Source organism: Coregonus clupeaformis, chromosome 27 (assembly GCF_020615455.1).
Source record: "Coregonus clupeaformis isolate EN_2021a chromosome 27, ASM2061545v1, whole genome shotgun sequence".
Lineage (NCBI taxonomy): Eukaryota > Metazoa > Chordata > Actinopteri > Salmoniformes > Salmonidae > Coregonus > Coregonus clupeaformis.
In genome coordinates this window covers 1,303,004-1,329,359 of record NC_059218.1, presented here as the reverse complement: position 1 = coordinate 1,329,359, position 26,356 = coordinate 1,303,004, and the positions used below count along the sequence as shown (strand labels likewise).

Here is a 26,356-nt window from a genome sequence, read left to right as displayed (position 1 = left end):
TCCCAGACTGACTTGGAGCCTGTGTGTGTGTGTGTGTGTAGCCTGCTGTCACTGTAAGCCTAATCTGTTTGATGTTTTACGGCTGTTAATGTTTTTGGTCAATCTAATTGTGTGTCTGCATTTGATTGTGACCGATGGTGTGTCGGTAGGGCTGTGTTTGTTCGTGTGCGTGCGTGCATAATGTGTGTCTCTGAGAGTGAGAGTGTGAGTGATTTGGAGCAGTGTGAGGATTTTGGCAGTGTGTGAGTTTTCACGTCGAGCTAATCTCATGACCTTGTGTAGGACACATCTGCAAGCCCTGGCCAGCCCTGCCTCTCTATATCAGGAGATGGAGGGTGTAGAAACGGGCAGAGAGAGCTGTAGAAAAAAGGAAAGTGGGTCAGATCAGTGGAAAGGCTGAAAAGTGTAGTGTGAGAAAGGTTATTGTAGACATCAGTGTCCTTTATACTTTCAGGTAGTGTGAGTGTGCACATGTTCGTTCGTTCGTTCCTGATTGATGGCCAATGTGTGGTATAAGACAAACCAGTGTGTGTGATGCATTATTCATAGACTGACCTTTACTGTGAAGAAGAGCATAGATAAAGAGAGTGTGTTTGAGCTTTAGCTACAGCCCTGCAAGCACTCCGCAAACACACTCAGTATTCTGGTCTCTCTTTTCTTTTTAAGTTTTTCAATACGTTTTAATAGTTGTAGCAATTTCAGTAAATACCTGCAGTCAATTTGTGCAATGCGTTCGGAGATGAAGCAGATTGCATTCTTCATTTAACCTGTCACGTTTTACATTATGTTACTTAGTTCCCTAGAAAAGTTGGGCCAGTCATGTGTTTGTAAACTGCACAACGGGAGAAGGCGGGAGCTGGTGAGTCCAGCTGTGTATTGACAGATGTTTTAAGTCGTGTTTTATTCCTTCAGTAGAGTGATCAGGGACATGCGACTATAGTTTTTCTTCGTAGAATATGCATTACTGCAACACATTTGGCACAAAATGCCTTCATTTTCATCAGATGAAAACAGAAGTGCCATGCTATTTGGCTGGCAGCCACACAAGTAAATGAGCTTACAATAAAAAAGCAAGGTCTTTTTTTGCGAAAAGGATGCACGGCCATCATATTTCCAATGTTTAGGCCTATCATAGAAAGAATGTAGCCAGACACATTTCCTAATGTTTTGCTTAAAGTTAATCTTGCATTTTTCCAGAGAAAAATAGACTGGCTACACCAAGGAAATAAGCTAGACATCAGTCAGAGTGTTGTCTGCTGATAGAATGCCCGTTAGTGAATTCTCATCCCATTTTAGAAGTGCAACTGTAGCACAAAATTAGTCTGATGCCGAGCAGAAATTACAATAAGAAGCATTTTAGATGTGTTTACAGAACGCAGCAAGATATTTCTTATGCATTTTATCTTTTTTTCCTGCGTGAAATACGCAGAATTCTGCATTAACACGCGCCCTAAGTTTAACTTGCTATCTAAGTAAGTGGCTCAATTAATAAGGTGACAGGGCATCATTTTGTGTTAGCTTTCTGCCATGTTTAATTAGTCAAAGCCCTTCAGATGAGTTATTTGTACAGCTGCCACTCCTCTCTTCTCTGAGTAGAACAGGCAGAACTTTTGCCCTAGCGACTCCAGACTCCTCACAGACACAGCTTGTAGACATGTTGCTGGAGAGCCAGTACTGTTAAACTTTGCGTCAAACGTTGTTCATTTGCACATTGTCTCTCGTTCACATACGCTTGTAAATGTCCAAACTCACCAAAAATGACATTCGGTAGATCCTACCTATATATGCATAGCCAAGTAGTTCGGTGCTGCGATAATTTTTTTTTTTTATTATTGCAGACCGGGGGTGGGATGCAGATTTTGTTGTTGTTGTTGTCCACACTGAAGACATCTATAATGGTCTGCTAATACAGAACTAGTAAAGGCCCAGGGCACTACTTTTGTCAAATTTAAACGTAATGTATTTGAGTCTTTACCAGCATTTGTAACGAGTCTGATAGTTATCTGTACTAAACAGTTAATCTGATAATACTTGGCATATAAAAATACTTGCTTGATATGTTTTCCAGTTTCTTGAAATACTTTGCAAATGCAACTTATTTCTATGTGAAATCTGAAATTTTCTATTCATTCCTTTTCCAGTTTAGTAGACACATACAGTGCTATCGGAAAGTATTCAGACCCCTTTACGTTTTCCACATTTTGTTACGTTACAGCCTTATTCTAAAATGGATTAAATTAGAAAATGTCCTCAGCAATCTACACACAATACCCCATAATGTCAAAGCGTAAACAGGTTGTAAGATTACAAAAAATAAATACCTTATTTACATAAGTATTCAGACCCTTTGCTATGAGACTCGAAATTGAGCTCAAGTGCATTCTGTTTCCATTGATCGTCCTTGATGTTAAAATCAATTGGCACACGCCTGTCTATATAAGGTCCCACTGTTGACAGTGCATGTCAGAGCAAAAAACCAAGCCATGAGGTCAAAGGAATTGTCTGTAGAGCTCCGAGACAGGATTGTGTCGAGGCACAGATCTGGGGAAGGGTACCAAAACATTTCTGCAGCATTGAAGGTCCCCAAGAACAGTTGCCTCCATCATTCTTAAATGGAAGAAGTTTGGAACCACCAAGACTCATCCTACATCTGGACGGCCCCCGGCCAAACTGAGAAATCGGGGGAGAAGGGCCTTGACCAAGAGGTGACCAAGAACCCGATGGTCACTCTGACAGAGCTCCTCTGTGGAGATGGGAGAACCGTCCAGCTGTCATAAAGGCAAATGGTGGCAATTTTAAGAATCTCAAATATAAAATATAGTTTGATTTGTTTAACACTTTTTTGGTTACTACATGATTCCATATGTGTTATTTCATAGTTTTGATGTCTTCACTATTATTCTACAATGTAGAAAATAGTAAAAAAGAAAGAAAGAAAAACCCTTGAATGAGTAGGTGTGTCCAAACTTTTGACTGGTTTTGTATATAAATTATTTGTTTCAGGGGGTGCTTCAGCACCCCTACTTCCCGCGGCTATGTATATATGTATAACTTTATGAGCTGGATTGCCTGTCTTTGCAATTCGTTTAAATTTCGTTTGTCCTCGTTAGCGTATTTAGCTAGCAGCCTCCATGGAAATTCTCTATTACTTGTGCTAATTTGTTAGTATTCTGGTAATAAACGCCCAATGAGCTTTTTTTGCGTTATTTGGTTCCCCCCTTGTGTACTAAGCCGGTAATACCATAAATCCCGGGGTGTTAGGTCAATATGATAATCTGGATACCGCCCAACCCTACTTCACAGGCTCATAATGAAACTGCAGGAGGGACGTTTGACTGCATCTGATATTTAAGAGTGTGTGTGCCTGTGAGAGGAAGCGAAAGTGGGGAGGGGGAGGGAGAAAGAGTGTGGGCCAGAGTGATGACAATTAGATCTAAAATAAACTGACGTGTGTTTGTGTGCAGACTGAAGTAGCTCGTGTTGACAGGAAGTTGGTCGAGTTGAAATATCGATAGTACTTAAGTGCTGCTAACACCTCATAATGTGTTTGTCTGCTCTAAAGTAGCAGGGTTGGAAATTAACACCTGCCAAATGCGGGTAGATTTTGTCATTGGCAGGTAAGAATGTATTTTTCACCAGCCGGTCACACACAGCGTTGTAGTCCTTGTAAAAAAAAAATTCCGCGTAGAGCCCTGAACTATAATAATAAATACGCTGTATCACTTAGCATTTTGTGGCAGGGTAGGCACTTTGTTGATTCTTGATGTTGTAGAACTGTTTTATCTGTTTTTACTATTGTATCAAAATTATTTATTTTAACATACATTGGTTAAAAGACACAGGTCATAAAAATGTAATTAAATGTAGCAATATATCCCATTATCAAATCAAATCAAATCAAATTTTATTGGTCACATGCGCCGAATACAACAAGTGCAGACATTACAGTGAAATGCTTACTTACAGCCCTTAACCAACAGTGCGTTTATTTTAAACAAAAAAAGTAAGAATAAAACAACAACAAAAAAAAAAAAGTGTTGAGAAAAACAAAGAGCAGAAGTAAAATAAAGTGACAGTAGGGAGGCTATATATACAGGGGGGTAACGGTGCAGAGTCAATGTGCGGGGGCACCGGCTAGTTGAGGTAGTTGAGGTAATATGTACATGTGGGTAGAGTTAAAGTGACTATGCATAAATACTTAACAGAGTAGCAGCAGCGTAAAAAGGATGGGGTGGGGGGGCAGTGCAAATAGTCCGGGTAGCCATGATTAGCTGTTCAGGAGTCTTATGGCTTGTGGGTAGAAGCTGTTGAGAAGCCTTTTGGACCTAGACTTGGCACTCCGGTACCGCTTGCCGTGCGGTAGCAGAGAGAACAGTCTATGACTAGGGTGGCTGGAGTCTTTGACAATTTTGAGGGCCTTCCTCTGACACCGCCTGGTATAGAGGTCTTGGATGGCAGGGAGCTTTGCCCCAGTGATGTACTGGGCCGTACGCACTACCCTCTGTAGTGCCTTGCGGTCAGAGGCCAAGCAGTTGCCATACCAGGCGGTGATGCAACCAGTCAGGATGCTCTCGATGGTGCAGCTGTAGAATTTTTGAGGATCTGAGGACCCATGCCAAATCTTTTTAGTCTCCTGAGGGGGAATAGGCTTTGTCGTGCCCTCTTCACGACTGTCTTGGTGTGCTTGGACCATGATAGTTCGTTGGTGATGTGGACACCAAGGAACTTGAAGCTCTCAACCTGTTCCACTACAGCCCCGTCGATGAGAATGGGGGGCGTGCTCAGTCCTCTTTTTTTTTCCTGTAGTCCACAATCATCTCCTTTGTCTTGGTCACGTTGAGGGAGAGGTTGTTGTCCTGGCACCACACGGCCAGATCTCTGACCTCCTCCCTATAGGCTGTCTCATCGTTGTCGGTGATCAGGCCTACCACTGTTGTGTCGTCGGCAAACTTAATGATGGTGTTGGAGTCGTGCCTGGCCATGCAGTCATGGGTGAACAGAGAGTACAGGAGGGGACTGAGCACGCACCCCTGAGGGGGCCCCCGTGTTGAGGATCAGTGTGGCAGATGTGTTGTTACCTACCCTTACCACCTGGGGGCGGCCCGTCAGGAAGTCCAGGATCCAGTTGCAGAGGGAGGTGTTTAGTCCCAGGATCCTTAGCTTAGTGATGAGCTTAGAGGGCACTATGGTGTTGAATGCTGAGCTGTAGTCAATGAATAGCATTCTCACGTAGGTGTTCCTCTTGTCCAGGTGGGAAAGGGCAGTGTGGAGTGCGATAGAGATTGCATCATCTGTGGATCTGTTGGGGCGGTATGCAAATTGGAGTGGGTCTAGGGTTTCTGGGATTATGCTGTTGATGTGAGCCATGACCAGTCTTTCAAAGCACTTCATGGCTACAGACGTCAGTGCCACGGGTCGGTAGTCATTTAGGCAGGTTATCTTAGAGTTCTTGGGCACGGGGACTATGGTGGTCTGCTTGAAACATGTTGGTATTACAGACTCGGTCAGGGACATGTTGAAAATGTCAGTGATGTCAGTGAAGACACTTGCCAGTTGGTCAGCACATGCTCGGAGTACACGTTACTTCTTACTAGTGAGACATTTCTTGTTTTAGAAAAACAAAGCATGCTCATCCTTTTTTTGTGTGTAATTATGGCGGGGGAAAACAATTTGGCTGGTAAAAAAATTAGGCTGGTTAATGTTATTATAATTTTTATCTGCCTGCCAGGCTGGTGGACCAAAAAGGTAATTTCCCACCTTGCTGCAGACTAACCTTTTCCCCTGGTGCCCACTAATCTTTTCCGTTGGTGGCATCAGCCCATGATTTGGTAGCACCATTTATTTTGCAGCCTCATGGAATAGGAAAAAATAAGTAATCATCTTATAAAGTCATTGAAAGTACTTTATTAAGAGGTGTAATCGACTACTGAGATGGTATTCAAGAAATGCGTTGTTTTATCGAACATGTCCATGCAGGAATGCATTATTCAATAGTTTTTATGTGCAACCTAATCAAGTGATTGTCATGAATTTTGCTATTGTTATATTTGACTGTTAAAATAGGGCTCCAGAATGCTAAAAGAAAATGGTATTTTGTTCTATAGAGATGAATTTGCCTACATCTTTATGTGCACTAATATCATTGGCTTATTTATTTGGGGCTAATTCACCACCTGAGTAAGTGGAAACTCAACACATTAGCTAGACCGAGGTTGGAATGGCTCGCTCATCACAGAACCAGGCCCCAGCAAAACAGACGACACAGTGCAGGGCAGACACTTTCATTACAGGAATCATAAGGATAATGCACATTACTGTTTGACCAAGTCATGGTTTTAGCCTCCTAAAAAAAAGAGGCCTTTTGGAGTGTGGTGACCATGTAGAATGTGCAGCTCGCACTGATGCAACCAATACATTTTGGAGCAAGTCAAAGGGTCACAATGTGTCTAAATGGTGGCAGTCTGGAGCCCTGAGCAGGTTTGTTTCTCTTGAGCGTAAATGTGGACAAGTGTTTTTCCTGCTTAAATACGTGTGTGTGTGTGTGTGTGTGTGTGTGGGGGCGGTTTATTATTTTTGTTATGATTGAACACTTCCTGAATAGTGATAAGAGAGATGGAAGGACAGAACAGAGCGAGAGGATGGGGGGGTTGTCTACATGGATATATTGAAGGAAAGACATTGTGAGCCGGAAGAGCAAGAGAGCCAGGGGGAGAGAGACAGGAGAAAGACAGGAGTGAGAAAGAAAGATAAATTAAGCCTCCTACATCAAAGGACTGGGGTGAACGAGTGGAGATGGATGGAGGAGAGGTGTGTCTGTGCGTTAGGAAGACTTAATCAGCAGGTTATATTTAGCCAGTTCAGGTGATTCCAGTAATGACACAAAGCACAGAGAAGCATATGTTTCATCCTAGGAGTGTGTGTGCGGGTGTTTGATGTGTGCGTGTTTGGTGTGTGTTCTCTGTGAGGCCATTTGTTGAATTAGCTAGTGAGTGCTGAAGGGATTTAAAGTTAATCCCTGACTCCAGTGACAGAAAATCTCTCTTCCACCCTTATTCCACTGAAGAACACCCACCACGCCCGTGTGTGTGTGAGCGCGTGCGTTGCATGCACAAACGCCCTCTCTGCAAACAAGGATCCTCTCTGCACACACTAATCCTGATGTGAGTTTGTGCGAGTGTGTAAGTGTTTGTGCGAGTGTGTGTAGAGGTCGCAGTAAGGCAAAATTCTTGTTCCCTGGTGTGTGTCTGTCTGTCTGTCTGTCTGTCTGTCTGTGTGCCACTCTGACAGGAACAGAGGAGGACGGGGAGGGGGGGGGCTTGGCCTGGAGAGGAAATGATGCGTAGGGTCTGGAGAACAGATAAAGGAGAGGGGGAAGGGGAGAGAAGAAATTAGTTTGTTTTTCTCTCTCTCTCTCTCTCTGTGTGTGTCTGTGTGTGTGTGTGTAAGTAGCGCTGGTCAGATAGAGATGCCATTGCAGAAAGAAGACCCACACTCACAAACACACAAGGAAGTATGTAGTGGTGGGGAGGGTTTTAGCTCTGTGTCAAGGCCTTATGTACATGTACTTCAGAGGGAAATCTGATGATTCACTCATCACAATGTACATCAATCCAGTCACCTCTCTGCCTGGACAATCTCACTGTCTTATGCTGCTATAGCTCAGCATCAAATGGCATCTGCCACAACACCTCCTTTTTAAATGGGTTTGTGTGTCTAATAACATGAGCCTGTGTAGCTAGCTAATCAAATGGTGTCTCTTCAGACAGTGCCTTTTAACTGAAACAATGAGACAAATGAAAAGAGATGAGGTGCAGTTCTCTCCGTTCTGAGGTAGTAAACAGTGCATCATTCTCCACTCCCCCCTTTTTCTCTCTTGCCCTCTTTCTCTCTGAGAGGTTGTGAAGAGACACTGCTCATGACAGCTCGGTTAACATATGTGACGTAATGCGCTATTTTCGGGGACCACTTTTGGCTCGTGAACACTACTTTCAGAACTACTGGCTAAAAAAGTATACAAAAGTACCCAAGAATCTCTTTAACCGCAGCACACTCGGTCTTCTGTGTGTGTTAGCCGAAGTGTATTTGTGTGCCTGCATAGTGTGTATGTGTGTGAGTGTACTCTGTGTGTGTGGTGTTAATGTGAGATGACCCCATGCTTTAAATAACCTTGTCTTCCTGTGTTAGGCAGGCCAGCGTTGACTGTTGTGTTGTTGCTGTGTAGAGTGATAGTCCCACAATCGTAGGGAAGAGAAGAATGCCAATGAGAATGCCAATTAACAATCTAACATCCTCTCTTTTCCCTGCTCCCTTCTCTTCTCTCATCTACCAGCCTCCTTCCTAACGTCCTCCTCTACCTTTCCTTCTCCTCTCCCCTAACCGCTAGTAGCCAAGGTTTCTGCCTAGGCAGGGTTTTCCACCTGGTCATTGTCACCTGTGCTTCCTGGTGGATGATAAGGCCTAGTCAATCAATTTATCAGATTTCATCTTATAGTGCGTCATTGACTTGATCTGTATTGCTCTGCTCCCTGTGTTTTTAGGGAAACTTGTTATTACCGTCTGTAAACCCATACTACTAGTTCTACCACTGGGGGGTGCTTGTTGTTTTCTTCTCAGAGGGGTGTGCCCGACCGCATATGTGTTGTTTTGTCTCTGCAAGGTTGTTCCTGTGTCATCTCGTTAGCTGTCTATTTTAGCAGCAGTAATGCTAATTGGCTAATGCCACAGGGAGAGACGGAGACACGTACTGTGAAGGCAACGAGTTGGTTACCATGGCAACCCCAGGGCTAGTTTCTGCGAGCTGTTCAGATTGGTTCCAGATGGTGTGTGTGTGTGTGTGTGTTTTTTAGTGTCAGTGATATGTAGATAATATGCAGACAGTAGATGTGTGAGATGAGACGGCTCTGTCGTAGCCGGCCGCGACCGGGAGACCCATGGGGCGGCGCACAATTGGCCCAGCATTGTCCAGGGTAGGGGAGGGAATGTAGCTCAGTTGGTAGAGCATGGCGTTTGCAACGCCAGGGTTGTGAGTTCGATTCCCACGGGGGGCCAGTATGAAAAATAAAAAAATTATGTATGCGCTAACTGTAAGTCGCTCTGGATAAGAGCGTCTGCTAAATGACTAAAATGTAGATGATGACACTGTCACTCCCTGTCATTGTGGTCCATTTGAGGCACATTACAGACTCTGTGATAGGGAATTGGCTCAATGAGATGAGTAGAGCCATGTTCTCTTATTAAGGCGAATCCACTACAGGCCTAAGTCTCGAAGGAAAAGGGTGTGTGCGTGCATGCGGAGGTCAACTCCTACAGTTAGTTCAAAGCACATGAACACACACACACACACACACACACACACACATACACACACTAAAAATCCAGAATTGTATAATTGATATCCTATTGTCAAAGAAACAACCCAGTGTAGGTGTGTGTGTATTCTCGCTGACGGTGTGTGTTTCTCTGTTTCAGGTTTTCTGCTGTTCAAGGATTTCTGTTTGACTGAAATCGACGAGGCCGTACCACAGCTCAAGTTCTACGAAGAGGTAAGAAACATACTCTACATGACCAAAAGTATGTGGACACCTGCTCGTCGAACATCTCATTCCAATATCATGGGCATTAATATGGAGTTGGTCCTCCCTTTGCGGCTTTATCAGCCTCCACTCTTCTGGGAAGGCTTTCCACTAGATGTTGGAACATTGCTGCGGGACTTGCTTCCATTCAGCCACGAGCATTAGTGAGGTCGGGCACTGATTTGGGCGATTAGGCCTGGCTCGCAGTCAGCGTTCCAATTCATCCCAAAGGTGTTCGATGGGGTTGAGGTCAGAGCACTGTGCAGGCCAGTTGCGTTCTTCCACACCGATCTCGACAAAAAATGTTGTATGGACCTCGCTTTGTGCACGGGGACATTGTCATGCTGAAACAGGAACGGGCCTTCCCCAAACTGCTGCCACAAAGTTGAAAGCACAGAATTGTCTAGAATCTCATTGTATGCTGTAGCGTTAAGATTTCCCTTCACTGGAACTAAGGGGCCTTGCCCGAACCATGAAAAACAGCCCCAGACCAATATTCCTCCTCCACCAAACGTTACAGTTGGCACTATGCATTTGGGCAGGTAGCGTTCCCCTGGCATCCGCCAAACCCAGATTTGTCTGCTGGACTGCCATATGGTGAAGCGTGATTCACCACTCCAGAGAACGCATTTCCACTGCTCGAGAGTCCAATGGCGGCTAGCTATACACCACTCCAGCCGACGCTTGGCATTGCGCATGGTGGTCTTACGCTTGTGTGCGGCTGCTCTGCCATGGAAACCCATTTCATGAAGCTCCCGATGAACAGATATTGTGCTGACGTTGCTTGCAGAGGGAGTTTGGAACTCGGTAGTGAGTGTTGCAACAGAGGAGTGACGATTTTTACGCACTTAAGCACTCTGCGGTCCTGTTCTGTGAGCTTGTGTGGCCTACCACTTCGTGGCTGAGCCGTTAATGCTCTTTTGATGTTTCCACTTCACAGTAACAGCACTTACAGTTGACCGGGGCAGCTCTAGCAGGGCAGAAATTTGACGCACTGACTTGTTGGGAAGGTGGCATCCTATGACGGTGCCACGTTGAAAGTCACTGAGCTCTTCAGTAAGGCCATTCTACTGCCAATGTTTGTCTATGGAGATTGCATGGCTGTGTGCTCGATTTTATACACCTGTCAGCAACGGGTGTGGCTGAAATAGCCGAATCCACTAATTTGTGTCCACATACTTTTGTACATAGTGTCTATCGTTCAATCTGTCTGCCTCTACTCTCGCTCCTCGCTCTCTCTCACACACTCACTCACTCACGCTGGTCAGAGAGCAGGAGTCTAGTGTGTGTCCGTTGGATTTGTGGGCGTGTGAGACATTTGAGATTAGGCTAATTCCATGGTGTGTTTCAGAGGAAGTGTGTGTGTGTGTGTTAACCCCCTGTGTGTGTCAGATTAAGGACTATGAGAAGTTGGACTCTGAAGAGGAAAGGTTGTGCCGTAGCAGACAGATCTATGACGGATACATCATGAAGGAACTCCTCTCCTGCTCACATGTAAGGACACGTTGTCAACATGGGACATACACCAACACAGTGTAACGAACTCGCCTAACACTGTCAAACCCACGTCACCCTGAAATGTGTTATGTTCCTCTCAGGGAGGAAGTTTACATGAATACACACAATGGAAAACCCCAACTGAACTAAAACAGTTTACATGCCAAACTGCACTGGGAATTAGTCATTTATTGTCACACCGCTATATTTGTTTCATGACCCTCCTCTTTCTCTCCCTCTCCTCCACCCCCCATACTCTTGTTGATTCTCCCTTTCCCTCTGTTTTTCTCTCTCTCAGCCCTTCTCTAAGAAAGCAGTGGATCACGTTCAGACTCACCTGGCCAAGAAGCAGGTGCCTCCCTCTCTCTTCCAGGTGAGGAACACACTAACTAACTCCCGTTTGTGTGTCTGTGCAGCCCCATATCAGGGATGCAAACTTTTCAGCAATATTTGCCGTTTTGGTTACAAAATAGGCCATCCACGTGAAACGTGTAGATCTGAAGAAAAAAAGTTAGGATGGGATGTCATATCAGAGTGAGTGCTTCGTGGGCAGGCTCTGTCATCTCTCCACGGTACAAACTGGGGGGCTGTGCGCAATGTGAGAAGTGCTGAAACTGAAAGATTCACTTTTTAGAAGCGCACATGCATAGAAATTGGTGGAATTTACCCGAAAGTCTGCTAAAGTGTGACTTTGTCCTCGTTTCTTGGCTGTTTACATAGTTTTGTTCACACTAGGTTATTTTTCAATGTTAGTTTACGTTTGATGCAACTGCTAGCCAAGAGACCTCGGAGATTCTCCGCCGTTACCACGGCAATCTCCCGCTCTTAAAGGGGCAGCTGAATTTCTATTTTCAAGTGTGTATAATGTACTTGTTATTCTCTGAAAATAAGCAAATGTTCTTGCACTTCACATGGATTTTTCTCGCGTTTCCATGTGTAAAGATGTTTTTGGGGCCCTCACCAGTTTGCATCCCTGCTACAATACCGGGTGTCGCACACACACACACTCTCTCTCTCACACACACACACACACACTCACTCACTAACTCCTGTTTGTGTTCAGCCGTACATAGTGGAGATCTGTGACAGCCTGCGAGGGATGATCTTCCAGAGGTTCATAGAGAGGTGAGGCGGGGGGGGGGAAGGGAAGGTGGTGGATAATGCCCAGAATAATTCGTTTCTTCATTAGCTCCAGATTTAGGAGAAAAGTACTTTAGTATCCATTTGTGTCGAAACGGAAATGAGTTTCTCCACACTCCCACGGTCTATAGGCCAGTTACTCGTCTACCTCTCCCACCTCTAGGCTAACCACTCTCTCTTTCTCTTAATCTCTCCTCTTTTTCTCTCTCTCATCAGTGACAAGTTCACTCGTTTCTGCCAGTGGAAGAATGTGGAGCTGAACATCCATGTGAGTAACATTGCTGTGTATTATTCAGTGTGTGTGTGTGTGTGTTACTCCTGTAAGCGTCCTGATGAAAAACCTTTCCATGAACCTTCATGATAAGCTACAGTCTGAAGTGTAACCTCACCCCCCCTCGCTCTCTCTCTCTCTCCCTCTTCATCTCTCTCGCTCTCTCTCCAGTTGACAATGAATGACTTCAGTGTCCATCGTATCATCGGTCGGGGGGGTTTCGGGGAGGTGTACGGCTGCAGGAAGGCTGACACCGGCAAGATGTGAGTAACGCAGCAACATAAATGCGTACAAGGAAAGATGGATGTAAAAGTGGAGAAAATGAACATCCACCGGACAATACATGAGGAGAGGAAAAAAGTACAAGAAGAGATCAAATATCCAACAGGAAGGTCAAAAAACATGTTCATGATTGTGTGTGTGCGTTTGTATCAGGTATGCCATGAAGTGTTTGGATAAGAAGAGGATCAAGATGAAGCAGGGAGAAACTCTGGCTCTGAACGAGAGAATTATGCTGTCACTTGTCAGCACAGGGGTACGTTCCGCACACACAAACCTTTCCGTCAAGGCTCTGTGTATACATATACAGTATAGGTATATTCAAATACACAGCGCAAAGGAGTATCATTTTCAGATTGACCTATGTCTGACACTATCTAAGCACACACACAAACACGTTTCAGTCCAGAAGCTGTCTGTATATACAGTATACATGTATGTTCACATACACGGTACAGGGGAGTATCATTTTCAGATCTACCGGTCTGACTCTATCTTAGCACAGACGCACTCACACAAAGCTTTATGTTGAAACTCTGTCTATATATTAACAGTACCAGTCAAAGGTTTGGACACACCTACTCATTCAAGGATCTTTCCTTATTTTTTACATTGTAGAATAATAGTGAAGACATCAAAACTATGAAATAACACACATGGAATCATGTAGAACCAAAAAAGTGTTAAACAAATCAAAATATATTTTATATTTGAGATTCTTCAAATAGCCACCCTTTGCCTTGATGACAGCTTTGTACACGCTTGGCATTCTCTCAACTAGCTTCATGAGGTAGTCACCTGGAATGCATTTCAATTAACAGGTGTGCCTTGTTAAAAGTTAATTTGTGGAATTTCTTTCCTTCTTAATGTGTTTGAGCCAATCAGTTGTGTTGTGACAAGGTGGGGGGGGTATACAGAAGATAGCCCTATTTGGTAAAAGACCAAGTCCATATTATGGCAAGAGCAGCTCAAATAAGCAAAGAGAAACGACAGTCCATCATTACTTTAAGACATGAAGGTCCGTCAATATGGAACATTTCAAGAACTTTGAAAGTTTCTTCAAGTGCAGCCGCAAAAACCATCAAGCGCTATGATGAAACTGGCTGTCATGAGGACCACCACAGGAATGGAAGACCCAGAGTTACCTCTGCTACAGAGGATAAATTAATTAGTGTTCACCAGCCTCAGAAATTGCAGCCCAAATAAATGCTTCACACAGTTCAAGTCACAGACACATCTCAACATCAACTGTTCAGAGGAGACTGTGTGAATCAGGCCTTCATGGTCGAATTTCTACAAAGAAATCACTACTAAAGGACACCAATAAGAAGAAGAGACCTGCTTGGGCCAAGAAACATGAGCAATGGACATTAGACCGGTGGAAATGTGTCCTTTGGTCTGGAGTCCAAATTGGAATATTTTGGTTCCATCCACCGTGTCTTTGTGAGACGCGGTGTGGGTGAACAGATGATCTCCGCATGTGTAGTTCCCACCTTAAAGCATGGAGGAGGAGGTGTTATAGTGTGGGGGTGCTTTGCTGGTGACACTGTCTGTGATTTATTTAGAATTCAAGGCACACTTAACCAGAATGGCTACCGCAGCGATGTGCCATCCCATCTGGTTTGGGCTTAGTGGGACTATCATTTGTTTTTCAACAGGACAATGACCCAACACACCTCCAGGCTGTGTAAGGGCTATTTTACCAAGAAGGAGAGTGATGGAGTGCTGCATCAGATGACCTTGCCTCCACAATCCCTCGACCTCAACCCAATTGAGATGTTTTGGGATAAGTCGGACCGCAGAGTGAAGGAAAAGCAGCCAACAAGTGCTAAGCATATGTGGGAACTCCTTCAAGGCTGTTGGAAAAGCATTCCAGGTGAAGCTGGTTGAGAGAATGCCAAGAGTGCGCAAAGCTGTCATCAAGGCAAAGGGTGGCTATTTCTCAAATCTCAAATATTTTGATTTGTATAACACTTTTTTGGTTGCTACATGATTCCATAGTTTTGATGTCTTCACTATTATTCTACAATGTAGAAAATAGTAAAAATAAAGAAAAACCCTTGAATGAGTAGGTGTGTCCAAACTTTTGACTGGTACTGTATGTATGTATGTATGTATGTATGTATGTATGTATGTATGTATGAGGGGGGAAAAAGTATTTGATCCCCTGCTGATTTTGTACGTTTGCCCACTAAAAAAGAAATTATCAGTCTATAATTTTAATGGTAGGTTTATTTGAACAGTGAGAGACAGAATAACAACAAAAAAATCCAGAAAAACGCATGTCTAAAATGTTATAAATTGATTTGCATTTTAATTAGGGAAATAAGTATTTTACCCCCTCTCAATCAGAAAGATTTCTGGCTCCCAGGTGTCTTTTATACAGGTAACGAGCTGAGATTAGGAGCACACTCTTAAAGGGAGTGCTCCTAATCTCAGCTTGTTACCTGTATAAAAGACACCTGTCCACAGAAGCAATCAATCAATCAGATTCCAAACTCTCCACCATGGCCAAGACCAAAGAGCTCTCCAAGGATGTCAGGGACAAGATTGTAGACCTACACAAGGCTGGAATGGGCTACAAGACCATCGCCAAGCAGCTTGGTGAGAAGGTGACAACAGTTGGTGCGATTATTTGCAAATGGAAGAAACACAAAAGAACTGTCAATCTCCCTCGGCCTGGGGCTCCATGCAAGATCTCACCTCGTGGAGTTGCAATGATCATGAGAACGGTGAAGAATCAGCCCAGAACTACACGGGAGGATCTTGTCAATGATCTCAAGGCAGCTGGGACCATAGTCACCAAGAAAACTATTGGTAACACACTACACCGTGAAGGACTGAAATCCTGCAGCGCCCGCAAGGTCCCCCTGCTCAAGAAAGCACATATACATGCCCGTCTGAAGTTTGCCAATGAACATCTGAATGATTCAGAGGAGAACTGGGTGAAAGTGTTGTGGTCAGATGAGACCAAAATGGAGCTCTTTGGCATCAACTCAACTCGCTGTGTTTGGAGGAGGAGGAATGCTGCCTATGACCCCAAGAACACCATCCCCACCGTCAAACATAGAGGTGGAAACATTATGCTTTGGGGGTGTTTTTCTGCTAAGGGGACAGGACAACTTCACCGCATCAAAGGGACGATGGACGGGGCCATGTACCGTCAAATCTTGGGTGAGAACCTCCTTCCCTCAGCCAGGGCATTGAAAATGGGTCGTGGATGGGTATTCCAGCATGACAATGACCCAAAACACACGGCCAAGGCAACAAAGGAGTGGCTCAAGAAGAAGCACATTAAGGTCCTGGAGTGGCCTAGCCAGTCTCCAGACCTTAATCCCATAGAAAATCTGTGGAGGGAGCTTAAGGTTCGAGTTGCCAAACGTCAGCCTCGAAACCTTAATGACTTGGAGAAGATCTGCAAAGAGGAGTGGGACAAAATCTCTCCTGAGATGTGTGCAAACCTGGTGGCAAACTACAAGAAACGTCTGACCTCTGTGATTGCCAACAAGGGTTTTGCCACCAAGTACTAAGTAATGTTTTGCCGAGGGGTCAAATACTTATTTCCCTCATTAAAATGCAAATCAATTTATAACATTTTTGACATGCGTTTTTCTGAATTTTTTTGTTGTTATTCTGTCTCTCACTGTTCAAATAAACCTACCATTAAAATTATAGACTGATCATTTCTTTGTCAGTGGGCAAATGTACAAAATCAGCAGGGGATCAAATAAATTTTTCCCTCACTGTATGTATGCATATATATGTATATTCACATGCACAGCGCAAACATTTTCAAATTGACTTATGTCTGACATTTTCTAAGCACATAAAAAAAAAACATCTATCTATTCCCTCTTTCTCTCCCTCCACCCCTCCCTCTCTCTCTCTAGGACTGTCCGTTCATAGTGTGCATGACGTATGCTTTCCACACACCAGACAAACTCTGCTTCATTCTGGACCTGATGAACGGTAAGGTTCTTGACCACTTGCCTGCCGGGTTCTGGAAGGTGAAAGGTCACAACTGGTTCTACCAGTCAGCATGAAGAGTGTCATTGTAGAGGTCTGTCCCACTGAGCACTCCTCCACTTTGAAATGAGGAGCCTGTGAAGTACACTCTCACACAGAATGGGACAGGGCATCACTGATGGCTCTCTGCGCTCTCTGGCTTGTCCTATGGTTAAGTAGGCTACATCTGCAGCTCCAGGCAGTCTCCAATGGATTCAGAGTCTGCAAGTGGTAGCACACTGGTCTGGGTTAACAGTCTGTTTTATCATTCTACTCCTTGCAACTCCTTGTCATGCTAAACATAGCATATGACACGAAGTATCAGGAGTGGGATGTTAGCTAAACAGACTGGTACCCAGACCCAGTAACACACACACACACTGACAATGGGTCATATTTAGACAGCAGTTAACACTCTCACACTTTTCTACTTGGCCCATCCCAATTAGAATACAGCTCCAAACGTTCAGTAGGAGATCAGTGTGTGTGTGTGTGTGTGTGTCTCTGGGGTAATCTTCCATGGATCCTCGTTCGCCCTCCGGAGTAGATCACCAGGAGTTCATTTTATAGATCGTATTGATCAAGTCATAACTCTTTATTGGGTCATGCCGACTGTCACACGCTGAAAGATGTGTTGGAGGACTGGTATTAACTGTGTGTGTGTGTGTGTGTGTGTAGGAGGGGACCTGCACTACCACCTGTCTCAGCATGGTGTGTTCAGTGAGAAGGAGATGCGTTTCTACGCAGCAGAGATCATCCTGGGACTAGAACACATGCACAACCGCTTCGTAGTCTACAGAGACCTCAAGGTAGGACACCATACTCCATACCTCCCCTTTATCACCTCCCCCCGCTCTCCATCTCTCTTGCTCTTCCTCTCTCGCTCTTCCTCTCTCTCGCTCTCTCTTCCTCGCTCTTTCTCACGCTCTTCCTCTCTCTCTCTCTCTCTCTCTCTTATGTGCTCTCTTAATGTGTTCCTCTCTGGTGTTGTTGAGTTCTCCTATTGATTCCCATGGATTGAGTATTCAGGAGTCACGAGCGGACATTGACGACACACCCAATCAATGAGCACATTCTAAGAACTGTTAACGGATACAAATCAATATTTCACATTTCTAGTTTGGCCTGGTCACCGTTAGTAACAGTGTTGAGGTATGGCGTGTGTACATAATCAGATAGCAGCTTTGCAACTAGAGATAAACACATCTATCACACGCACTCTTCTTAGGAAAAATATAGCTTATACAAGCACAGTTTGTTGGTGTGCGCGCGAGTGTGTATGGGCGCGCGTGTGTTTGTGCTTCTAGATTTAGTAGCTAGTGTCTGGGCCAAATGGCTGAAGATAAGCAGGATACTTCCTATAAAGGAAGAGAAAGAGAGATGCAGCGACACTTCCAATTTAAGTCTTTTCACCATGTCAGTTGATCACGTTTCAAACAGAAGTGCTGCTACTCTACTCTAGATCTGATGATATTGGACTTGTTGGCGTCTCTGAGCTAACTCTCCCTGGCGTTATTTCAAGGCCTTGTTTTTATACAAATATTTTCTACTTTGTTGTTAGATGTTAATAACCTCGCTTTCCCGCTCTCTTCTCTCACTCCCCCTTTCTCTCGCCCCCCCAGCCTGCTAACATCCTATTGGATGAGCATGGTCACGTGCGTATCTCAGACCTGGGTCTGGCCTGTGACTTCTCCAAGAAGAAACCTCACGCCAGCGTGTAAGTACCGTACCCTGTGTGTTTGTGTGGCATTACTGCAGTGTGTGTTACTAACAAAGTGTTCTGGTATATTGCAGTGGTACCCATGGGTACATGGCCCCGGAGGTGCTTCAGAAGGGTACGGCGTACGACAGTAGCGCTGACTGGTTCTCACTGGGCTGCATGCTCTTCAAACTGCTCCGAGGGTAAGAACACACACACTTTTCTTTTCATCCCCACCTCTATTCCTTCATCAATCGTTTGATCCTTTCATTACTACTGCATCCCCTCTATCATTCTTTCTATCCTTGGCGCTCACCATCCACTACAACAGGTTACTCACTCACAGTACCTGTAGACTTCCAGTCTTTGCGCTAGTTAACATTGGCTCGCAAAACTACCGCTAACTTCCTTCATGCTGCACGCAGAGACACAGTAATGGTATCCACGAGTTCATCTGACTCTGGGTAAGTAGAACAATAAATGCCAGAATCGTCTAGTATCCCTTTAATTCCTCCATCTCTCTCACCAGGGTTCAGACTACTGCTTCCCCTCATCTCTCAAACTCTCTCTCTCCATTGATCGCTCTTCCCCTTTGATCCCTCCTTTTTCCAGCCTCGATTGTCTCTCTCTCTATTCTCTCACTCTATTCTCTCTCTGTCTGTCACTGTCTCTCTCTATTTTCTCTTCTCTCCCCCACTCTCTGTTACCCCTTTTGCCTTTTCTGTCTGTCCCTCTCACCCACTCCCTATCAATTTTTCTCTGTCGTGTGTGTGTTTGATGTGGTGTGTGTGTGTGTGACAGTGTGTTTCATGTGTAGTGTGTAAATGCCAGAGGTCTGGGCCCAGTACATCTGAGGGGTGTGGGGGGTGGTAACGGTTGCTAGGTGGGGTGTGAAGTGCATGGGAGGGAGGCTGAACTGTCGTTCCATTGATGTGTGTGTCTGTGTTTGAACACTTCAAAGTCGACAGAGAGGTGGGGGGGGTCAGAGAGGGAAAGAGGAAGGGTCAAAGAGAGGAGGAGACCGAGGGGCAGAGAGAGAGAGAATGATGCAAGTGTGATCTGCTTTTTCAACGTTGCAGGTGGATCTGCTGAGGACTAGGTTGCCACAGTGTGACATCACTCATATTACATCTATCTCTCTTTCACTGTATTCCTCACTCCTTCCCTCCTTTCAGCTCCGTCCTCTCTACAGTAACACTAACAGCTTCTCTTTCTCTCTCCATCTCTCTCTCTAGGCACAGTCCCTTCAGACAGCACAAGACCAAAGACAAACACGAGATTGACCGCATGACGCTCACTATGGTAAGGCCACCTTATACACACACACACTATAAGATATATTTTTGTACACTACAGTGCACACACATTGAGAAGTTTTAATGTACACTAAAACACACTGACATGTCTTATGTGCACACGACATGTGGTTAGTCCATGTTGACACAACACATATATACACACATAATAAGGTTTTATCCTTAAATACACTGAAACACTAGCGTGTGCGCACACAACATTATTACATATCCTGGGGAGATCATCTTCACAGATGTTGCCCAAAACTCCTGCCAACTCTTTGTCTGATAATGCTCAGTGAATGAGTGAGAGGCAAGGGAGAGAGAGAGTGGGGGGGGCAGAAAAGAGAGCGAAGAGGTTCTGGCAGGAAAGCAAGGGTATTTGCATCCTAACTTTGCATCCCTCGCCCTGCCTGCTGCCAATAGCATCAGATTACACCACAGAGGGAGAGAGAGAGCGAGAGAGAGAGAGTGGGTCTCCTAGCATAGACTACGAGGGGAGGTCCAGACCAGGGCTGCCCAACCCTCTTGGGAAGCTACGCTCCTGCAGGGTTTTGTTGCAGCTGCTCTTCAGGACCATGATTAGCTGAATCGGGTGTTAGAGCAGGGCTGGCGCAAAAACCTGCACATTCAGTAACTCTCCTGGAGGAGGGTTGGTCACCCTTGGTCGTGACCAGAATATGCCTACTATTAGACCACAATATTATGTGGTGTCAGAGCAGAGGAAACACACACACACAACCCCTCTGTAAGGAGCGAGCTAAACAAGGAAAGTATCTTCAATTGTGATCACATTCGGATTAGGATTTAATCCAACCACTTGATCGGAGTAAACCATGTAATCCCTGTCTCTCCCCCTCTCTCTCTGTCCTCAATAAGTCAGTCAGTTATGTTAATGAAATCTGATGAATGGTTTTATTAGATAAGAATGAGGGGGAGAATTATGGCAGAGGAGAGAGAGGGGGAAGGGGGTGGAGGAAGGAGGGGATATGCTATGGAACAAACACAGAATTATAGATCACACAATTAAAGATCACCTCTATATTTTCAATGCATATTAGATGCACTTTATTGGCATGATAAATCAAGTTAGTGTCTTGTGTTGTTATAGAGGAAATGGTACTACTCTCTCCCTGGCTTTCCTCCATCTCCATCACCCCCTCACTCTCCTCTCTCTCTCGTTCTAGAATGTGGAGTTGCCAGACTCGTTCTCTGTGGAGTTGAAGGGTCTATTGGAGGGTCTGCTGCAGAGAGACGTGGCCAAGAGACTGGGCTGCTTGGGACGAGGGTACACACTCACATCTGCTACTCCTTCCATTGTTTTTCACTCATTGATGTTAATGTTAGGTCTTAGCTGAGTAAAGACATTTTAACCTTGGACTTCAGACTCATTGACAGTATTTATGTGCTGGGAGAGCCATTGTTTTCCAATGCAACATTATAGTTAAAACATGAGTTACTTGATTCAATCTTTCCATCACTTCTCTGTGGCGGGTATAACACCTAGTGTGAATACTATGAAAGGATTTTGTAAGGGTCCATAAACTAGTTTGTAGAGCTCAGTTCCATTAGGAGTTTGGTTCGCTGTGGTAAATACTGCCACCTGCTGTTTAGATGAGGAACTGTTCCAACATGAGAATGACCTGGCTTTTTCTCTCTCTCCCCCCTCTCTCTCTCCATCTTCACACACACACACACACACACACACACACACACACACAGCGCCCCAGAGGTGAAGGAGCATCTGTTCTTCAAAGGCATCGACTGGCAGCAAGTGTATCTTCAGAAGGTAAGCCTTAGAGTTTGTGTGATGAATCAGGAGAACAGGTTTGTTATAAAGCCTGCCAGTCTGGACATTCGTCCCCTGCTCGCTCTCTCTCTCTCTCTCTCTCTCTCTCTCTCTCTCTCTCTCTCTCTCTCTCTCTGTCTCTCTGTCTCTCTCTCTCTCTCTGTCTCTCTCTCTCTCTGTCTCTCTCTCTCTCTGTCTCTCTCATGCTCGATATGTTGCCATGGTTACTCTGCTGAAGGAATCTTGTTGTTTTGTTTACTTACCCTCTTCTTTTCTCTTCCTTTTATACTTCTCCTTCCTGTCCTCTCTCTCGCTCTCTCCTCCTCTCTCTCTCCTCCAGTATTCTCCCCCTCTCATCCCTCCAAGGGGAGAGGTAAATGCAGCAGATGCATTTGACATTGGCTCCTTTGACGAAGAGGACACCAAGGGTATCAAGGTAACACACACACACAGCCCTTATCTCATGAAACCACCAAGGGTATCAACAGAAAATACATAGCGTTATATAAAAGCTAAACCTATAATCCGGATTTACACACTCCTACATCCTATTGCTGATGTACACACACACCGAACACACACACACAGGAGGCTGAGGTGTAACGTGGCTCCATCAGTGTTCAGTATTGACACTGTCAGTATGCAGAGCGGCCCACAGAGAAAGTCCTTCCAACAGAGTTTTAACATTACACAACAGTACCGGGGACTTTGGGCGCGTTCCAGGTTGCCTTAATTACAGTCATGCTGCCCAGCTTAGCAGATCTCACAGCGACTGGTGACGTGGTTAACATCTGAGGAATCACTTTACTTAACCTTACACATCATACCTGCGTCACTGACTTTTGTTTTGTTTCTCTCTCTCTGCCCCTTTCTCCTTCTCTCTCTCCCTCTCTCTCTCCCCCTCCTTCTCTCCCTCTCCCCCTTCCCCCTTTTCTCTCTCTTTATCCTCTCTCTCTCTCTCTCTCTCTCTCTCTCTCTCTCTCTCTCTCTCTCTCTCTCTCTCTCTCTCTCTCTCTCTCTCTCTCTCTCTCTCTCTCTCTCTCTCTCTGTCTCTCTCTGTCTCTCTCTGTCTCTCTCTCTCTCTGTCCCTCTAGTTGTTGGACAGTGACCAGGAATTGTACAAGAACTTCCCCCTGGTCATCTCAGAGCGCTGGCAGCAGGAGGTGGCTGAGACTGTGTACGAGGCCGTCAACTCTGACACAGACAAGAACGAGGCCCGCAAGAGGGCCAAGAACAAACAGCTGGGCCATGAAGAGGGTAAGGCTGAGGGAGATGCATACACATAATCACATGCATAACACACATCACACTAGGGCTGCACGATATGGACAAATATCCTAATGCAATATTTTTACTGAATAACTAAACACTTATTAATACGATATATATTATTTTTTTTATAGTGCAGCTCTACTTCACAATTATTATTTTTTTATTGTACTTGCTGAAGCTGGCTTTGATTCCATGTTTATTTTGTGGTAACAGTGTTATTGTAGTATTTTTATTGTGTGTGTTTTTTAGACTACGCCCTGGGGAAGGACTGTATAATGCACGGCTACATGTTGAAGCTGGGCAACCCGTTCCTGACGCAGTGGCAGCGTAGATACTTCTACCTGTTCCCCAACCGAGTGGAGTGGAGGGGAGAGGGAGAGTCACGGGTGAGCCACACACCTCTACCTCACACCGTCCTCTAGAAGTGGGTGTCGGTCCGAGTTTACGTGCGTGTATTTCAGTTTGTGTGCTTCTGTTCTTCACGGATGTGGTTCTCTGGGTGTGTTTTTCTTCCTGTGCGTTTCCACTTACAAGCGTGTGTGTGTCCATGGATGTGTGTGTGAGACCGTGTGTGTTCTTCGTCATTGCCCATCTGTCTAGTGCATGAAGGTTGTCCGTCTGTCCTCGCTCCGTTCTGTAGGCCTGGATGAAAACATTAAAACATACAGTAAAAAACCCAAAGGTACGCCTGACAGCTGCTGGCCCACCACCTTCTCCTCTCCTGCAGTGGCACAGTAGATGGATTGGAACGTGTCCTCCGTTCTAAAGCTTTGCTTCCAGACAGCCTTAGTTTAGAGAAGCATCCTCGCTCTCTAGCGCCGTTTTGATTGGTCCGTCTCATTCTCCGCTTGTGATTGGTTCCCCACCTCCCGGACGTGTTTCTGATTGGTTTGTGTGTGTGTGTGTGTTCCGCAGCAAAACCTGCTGACGATGGAGCAGATCGTGACGGTGGAGGAGACACAGATAAAAGATAAGAAGTGCATCCTGCTGCGCATCAAAGGAGGGAAACAGTTTGTCCTGCAGTGTGAGGTACGTATGACAACCTCGATAACTCTCTAGCGTTCTCTCTTCATCCCCTCCCTTCCCTTCTCGTGCTTTCTGTTTGTGGCTCTCTCTCGCTCTGTCTCTTAGGGTTGCAAAATTCTGTTAACTTTCCCAAAATTCCCAAGTGTTCCAGAAATCCTGGATGGAGAATTCCAGATTTCCTGCTCATTGCCTCCCAATACCAGGGATTTTCCAACCAGGATTTCAGAAAAACCTGGGAATTTTGGGAAAGCAATCGTAATTTTGCAACCCTTTTTTTAAACGTATTATAAATTATTCTATTGTAAGTTAGTAAATGGAAGGTGTGTATGTGTAATAATGTTAGGCCCCATGTAGCTCAGTTGGTAGAGCATGGCGTTTGCAACGCTAGGGTTGTGGGTTCGATTCCCACGGGGGGCCAGTATGAAAAATTATTGCACTCACTAACTGTAAGTCGCTCTGGATAAGAGCGTCAGCTAAATGACTAAAATGTAAAAAATTATCTCTCTGCAGAGTGACCCAGAGTTTGTCCAGTGGAAGAAAGAGCTGACCGAGGCGTTTACTGAGGCCCAGAAGCTGCTGCGTCGCGCCCCTAAGGTCATCGGGAAGGGTCGGGCTGGGGTGGTGGAGTTCTCCAAACCTCCTCTCACACACCGCAACAGCAACGGCCTGTAGGCCGCACACACCCACACACACACCGCCTCTTACAACCACATCCCCTATGACCCCACCCACCACAGTCCCCCAGCCCTAGACACACACACTCACACACACATTCAATAAAGCCCCACACTCTCACCCTGGAGTGTGTATGGACCAAGCCTGCCAGCTTCTCTCCTCTGTTGTCACACACACACACACACACACCGAAAGTCACAACGTATCATCGGACCATGCATTGAAGAAGAAAATAGGAAAGTGGGAACCAGTGCATGTATCTAAAGAAGACCAGAGCGTTTTCTCCCCTCCCTCTCCGGCTAGACCCTTCAGAATGATGCCACGCACCCCTCTTCCTCTCGCCCCAATGGACTATCATTCCACACAGCTAACCTCACACACACACACACACACACCAACTGAACCTGGCAGAGCAGCAAAAACCAGTCCCGAGTAGGGGAGTGAAGACTAGGGCACCTGCCCCCGCCTCTCCTCCTCTTCTCTTCTCTCCACCCATCCCTCCCTCCATCCCTCATTCCCCCAGCCTCGTCTTGAGACTGGACCTGAGCCACACATAACTGCCGGCCACTCTCCACAGGATTGGCTGACTGTAGTGGAGGGGCGGGACTTAAAGCAGGTGATGAGTATCTGGATCAATGGCACCGCTTGGAGAGAGGGGCTGGACCAATAACATTCCTCTCCTGTGAGCTCATACAGAGGGGAAAGGAGGAGGAAAGGAGAGACTAAGCGGAGGAGAGAAAAACAGAAAGATGATGGGAGGAGGACAGAAGCAGAGACCTGCTGGGACATACCAAGAGAATGGCAATGAACTGCGTGTGTGTATGTGTGTGTACGCTATTGTCGCTGTGTGTTCGCTGTGAGTGTCCAGACATAGGGTCATAGAGGTTGACAGCAGGCTGCATTCCTTCAACAGAGAATAAAAAAAAGGAGCGAAAGATAGTTGCTTTGACTTTTGAAGAGACGTTTACCCTCTTCTTCTCCCCCTCCCTCCATCTTCCCATCCCTCTGTCACTGAAGTGCATAAAGTGCCAATGTCAATATTTACTTGAGTCACTTGAGCGCCCAGGAGGACCTGTTTTGAAAGCAGGCGTCGCCCCCGGATACAGAACTCTCTGGCACGGAACTCTTGTCACCATGGACCAACTTCTCCGATTGGCTCCTGCACAGCTGCTGGTAACCATATACACTGGGGACCATATTGCACCCATAACTATGGGAACCGGGGATGGTGTATATGAAGGACACACCGTCAAACAGAGAGAGATGAAGGGGGGGGGATGTACTGACTGACTAGTGGTCTTTATGGGTCCACAGTAAGTGTGTATATAGCCCAAGCCTTTCTCTGTGCATCTCCTGAATACTACTCCAGTCCTTTACTCCAGTACTGCTCTACAACATGTTTGCTTTAATGGACACTTCTGCGAATCTGTCCTCTGACAGCTTTCATTCACCTGGCAGTGTGCATACCTCAGAGCGGGACTGTGTGTGACTTTTGAACCCCAGAGGGCCAAATACTTTGCTGTGTGAGAAATTGTGATTGTGTCAGGACAGTCCTAATATGTACGCCATAGTCTTGCAGCCATCCAGACGTAGATTACACACACACACACACACACACACACACAAATGGCTGTATAGGTAGGTCAGTGCAGAGAGAGAGGTGGTAGGTGACGCGGGGTGTGTTAGTATTTGGAGTGGACAACAACCGCAACTTAAATCTGTTAGTCCACTTCAGTCTGGTTTGAACCTATAGATTGTTTCTGAATGTGACCCAGAATGAAGACTGATATTTCTCTAGGCTTTATATATTAGGAGAACCAGCTGTGCTGCTGTGAC

General features: G+C 45.4%; 1 protein-coding gene across 2 annotated transcripts in view; it reads left to right on the top strand.

Annotated features, from left to right (window-relative positions):
* The window catches only part of LOC121541513 (beta-adrenergic receptor kinase 2), a 46,758-nt gene extending 20,613 nt beyond the window's left edge, over positions 1 to 26,145 (top strand). For both annotated transcript variants that reach the window (XM_041850581.2, XM_041850582.1), the window contains 19 exons: positions 9,469 to 9,542; positions 10,965 to 11,066; positions 11,368 to 11,442; positions 12,133 to 12,194; positions 12,426 to 12,477; positions 12,652 to 12,743; positions 12,916 to 13,015; positions 16,650 to 16,728; positions 17,443 to 17,573; positions 18,387 to 18,481; positions 18,559 to 18,666; positions 19,699 to 19,765; positions 20,946 to 21,046; positions 21,481 to 21,547; positions 21,888 to 21,983; positions 22,642 to 22,804; positions 23,069 to 23,205; positions 23,735 to 23,848; positions 24,356 to 26,145. In XM_041850581.2, the coding sequence (XP_041706515.1) occupies positions 9,469 to 9,542; positions 10,965 to 11,066; positions 11,368 to 11,442; positions 12,133 to 12,194; positions 12,426 to 12,477; positions 12,652 to 12,743; positions 12,916 to 13,015; positions 16,650 to 16,728; positions 17,443 to 17,573; positions 18,387 to 18,481; positions 18,559 to 18,666; positions 19,699 to 19,765; positions 20,946 to 21,046; positions 21,481 to 21,547; positions 21,888 to 21,983; positions 22,642 to 22,804; positions 23,069 to 23,205; positions 23,735 to 23,848; positions 24,356 to 24,517 (1,877 nt within the window). In that variant the 3' untranslated portion in view covers positions 24,518 to 26,145. The remainder of the gene's footprint in view (positions 1 to 9,468; positions 9,543 to 10,964; positions 11,067 to 11,367; positions 11,443 to 12,132; positions 12,195 to 12,425; positions 12,478 to 12,651; positions 12,744 to 12,915; positions 13,016 to 16,649; positions 16,729 to 17,442; positions 17,574 to 18,386; positions 18,482 to 18,558; positions 18,667 to 19,698; positions 19,766 to 20,945; positions 21,047 to 21,480; positions 21,548 to 21,887; positions 21,984 to 22,641; positions 22,805 to 23,068; positions 23,206 to 23,734; positions 23,849 to 24,355) is intronic.
* Positions 26,146 to 26,356: the final 211 nt, after the last annotated feature.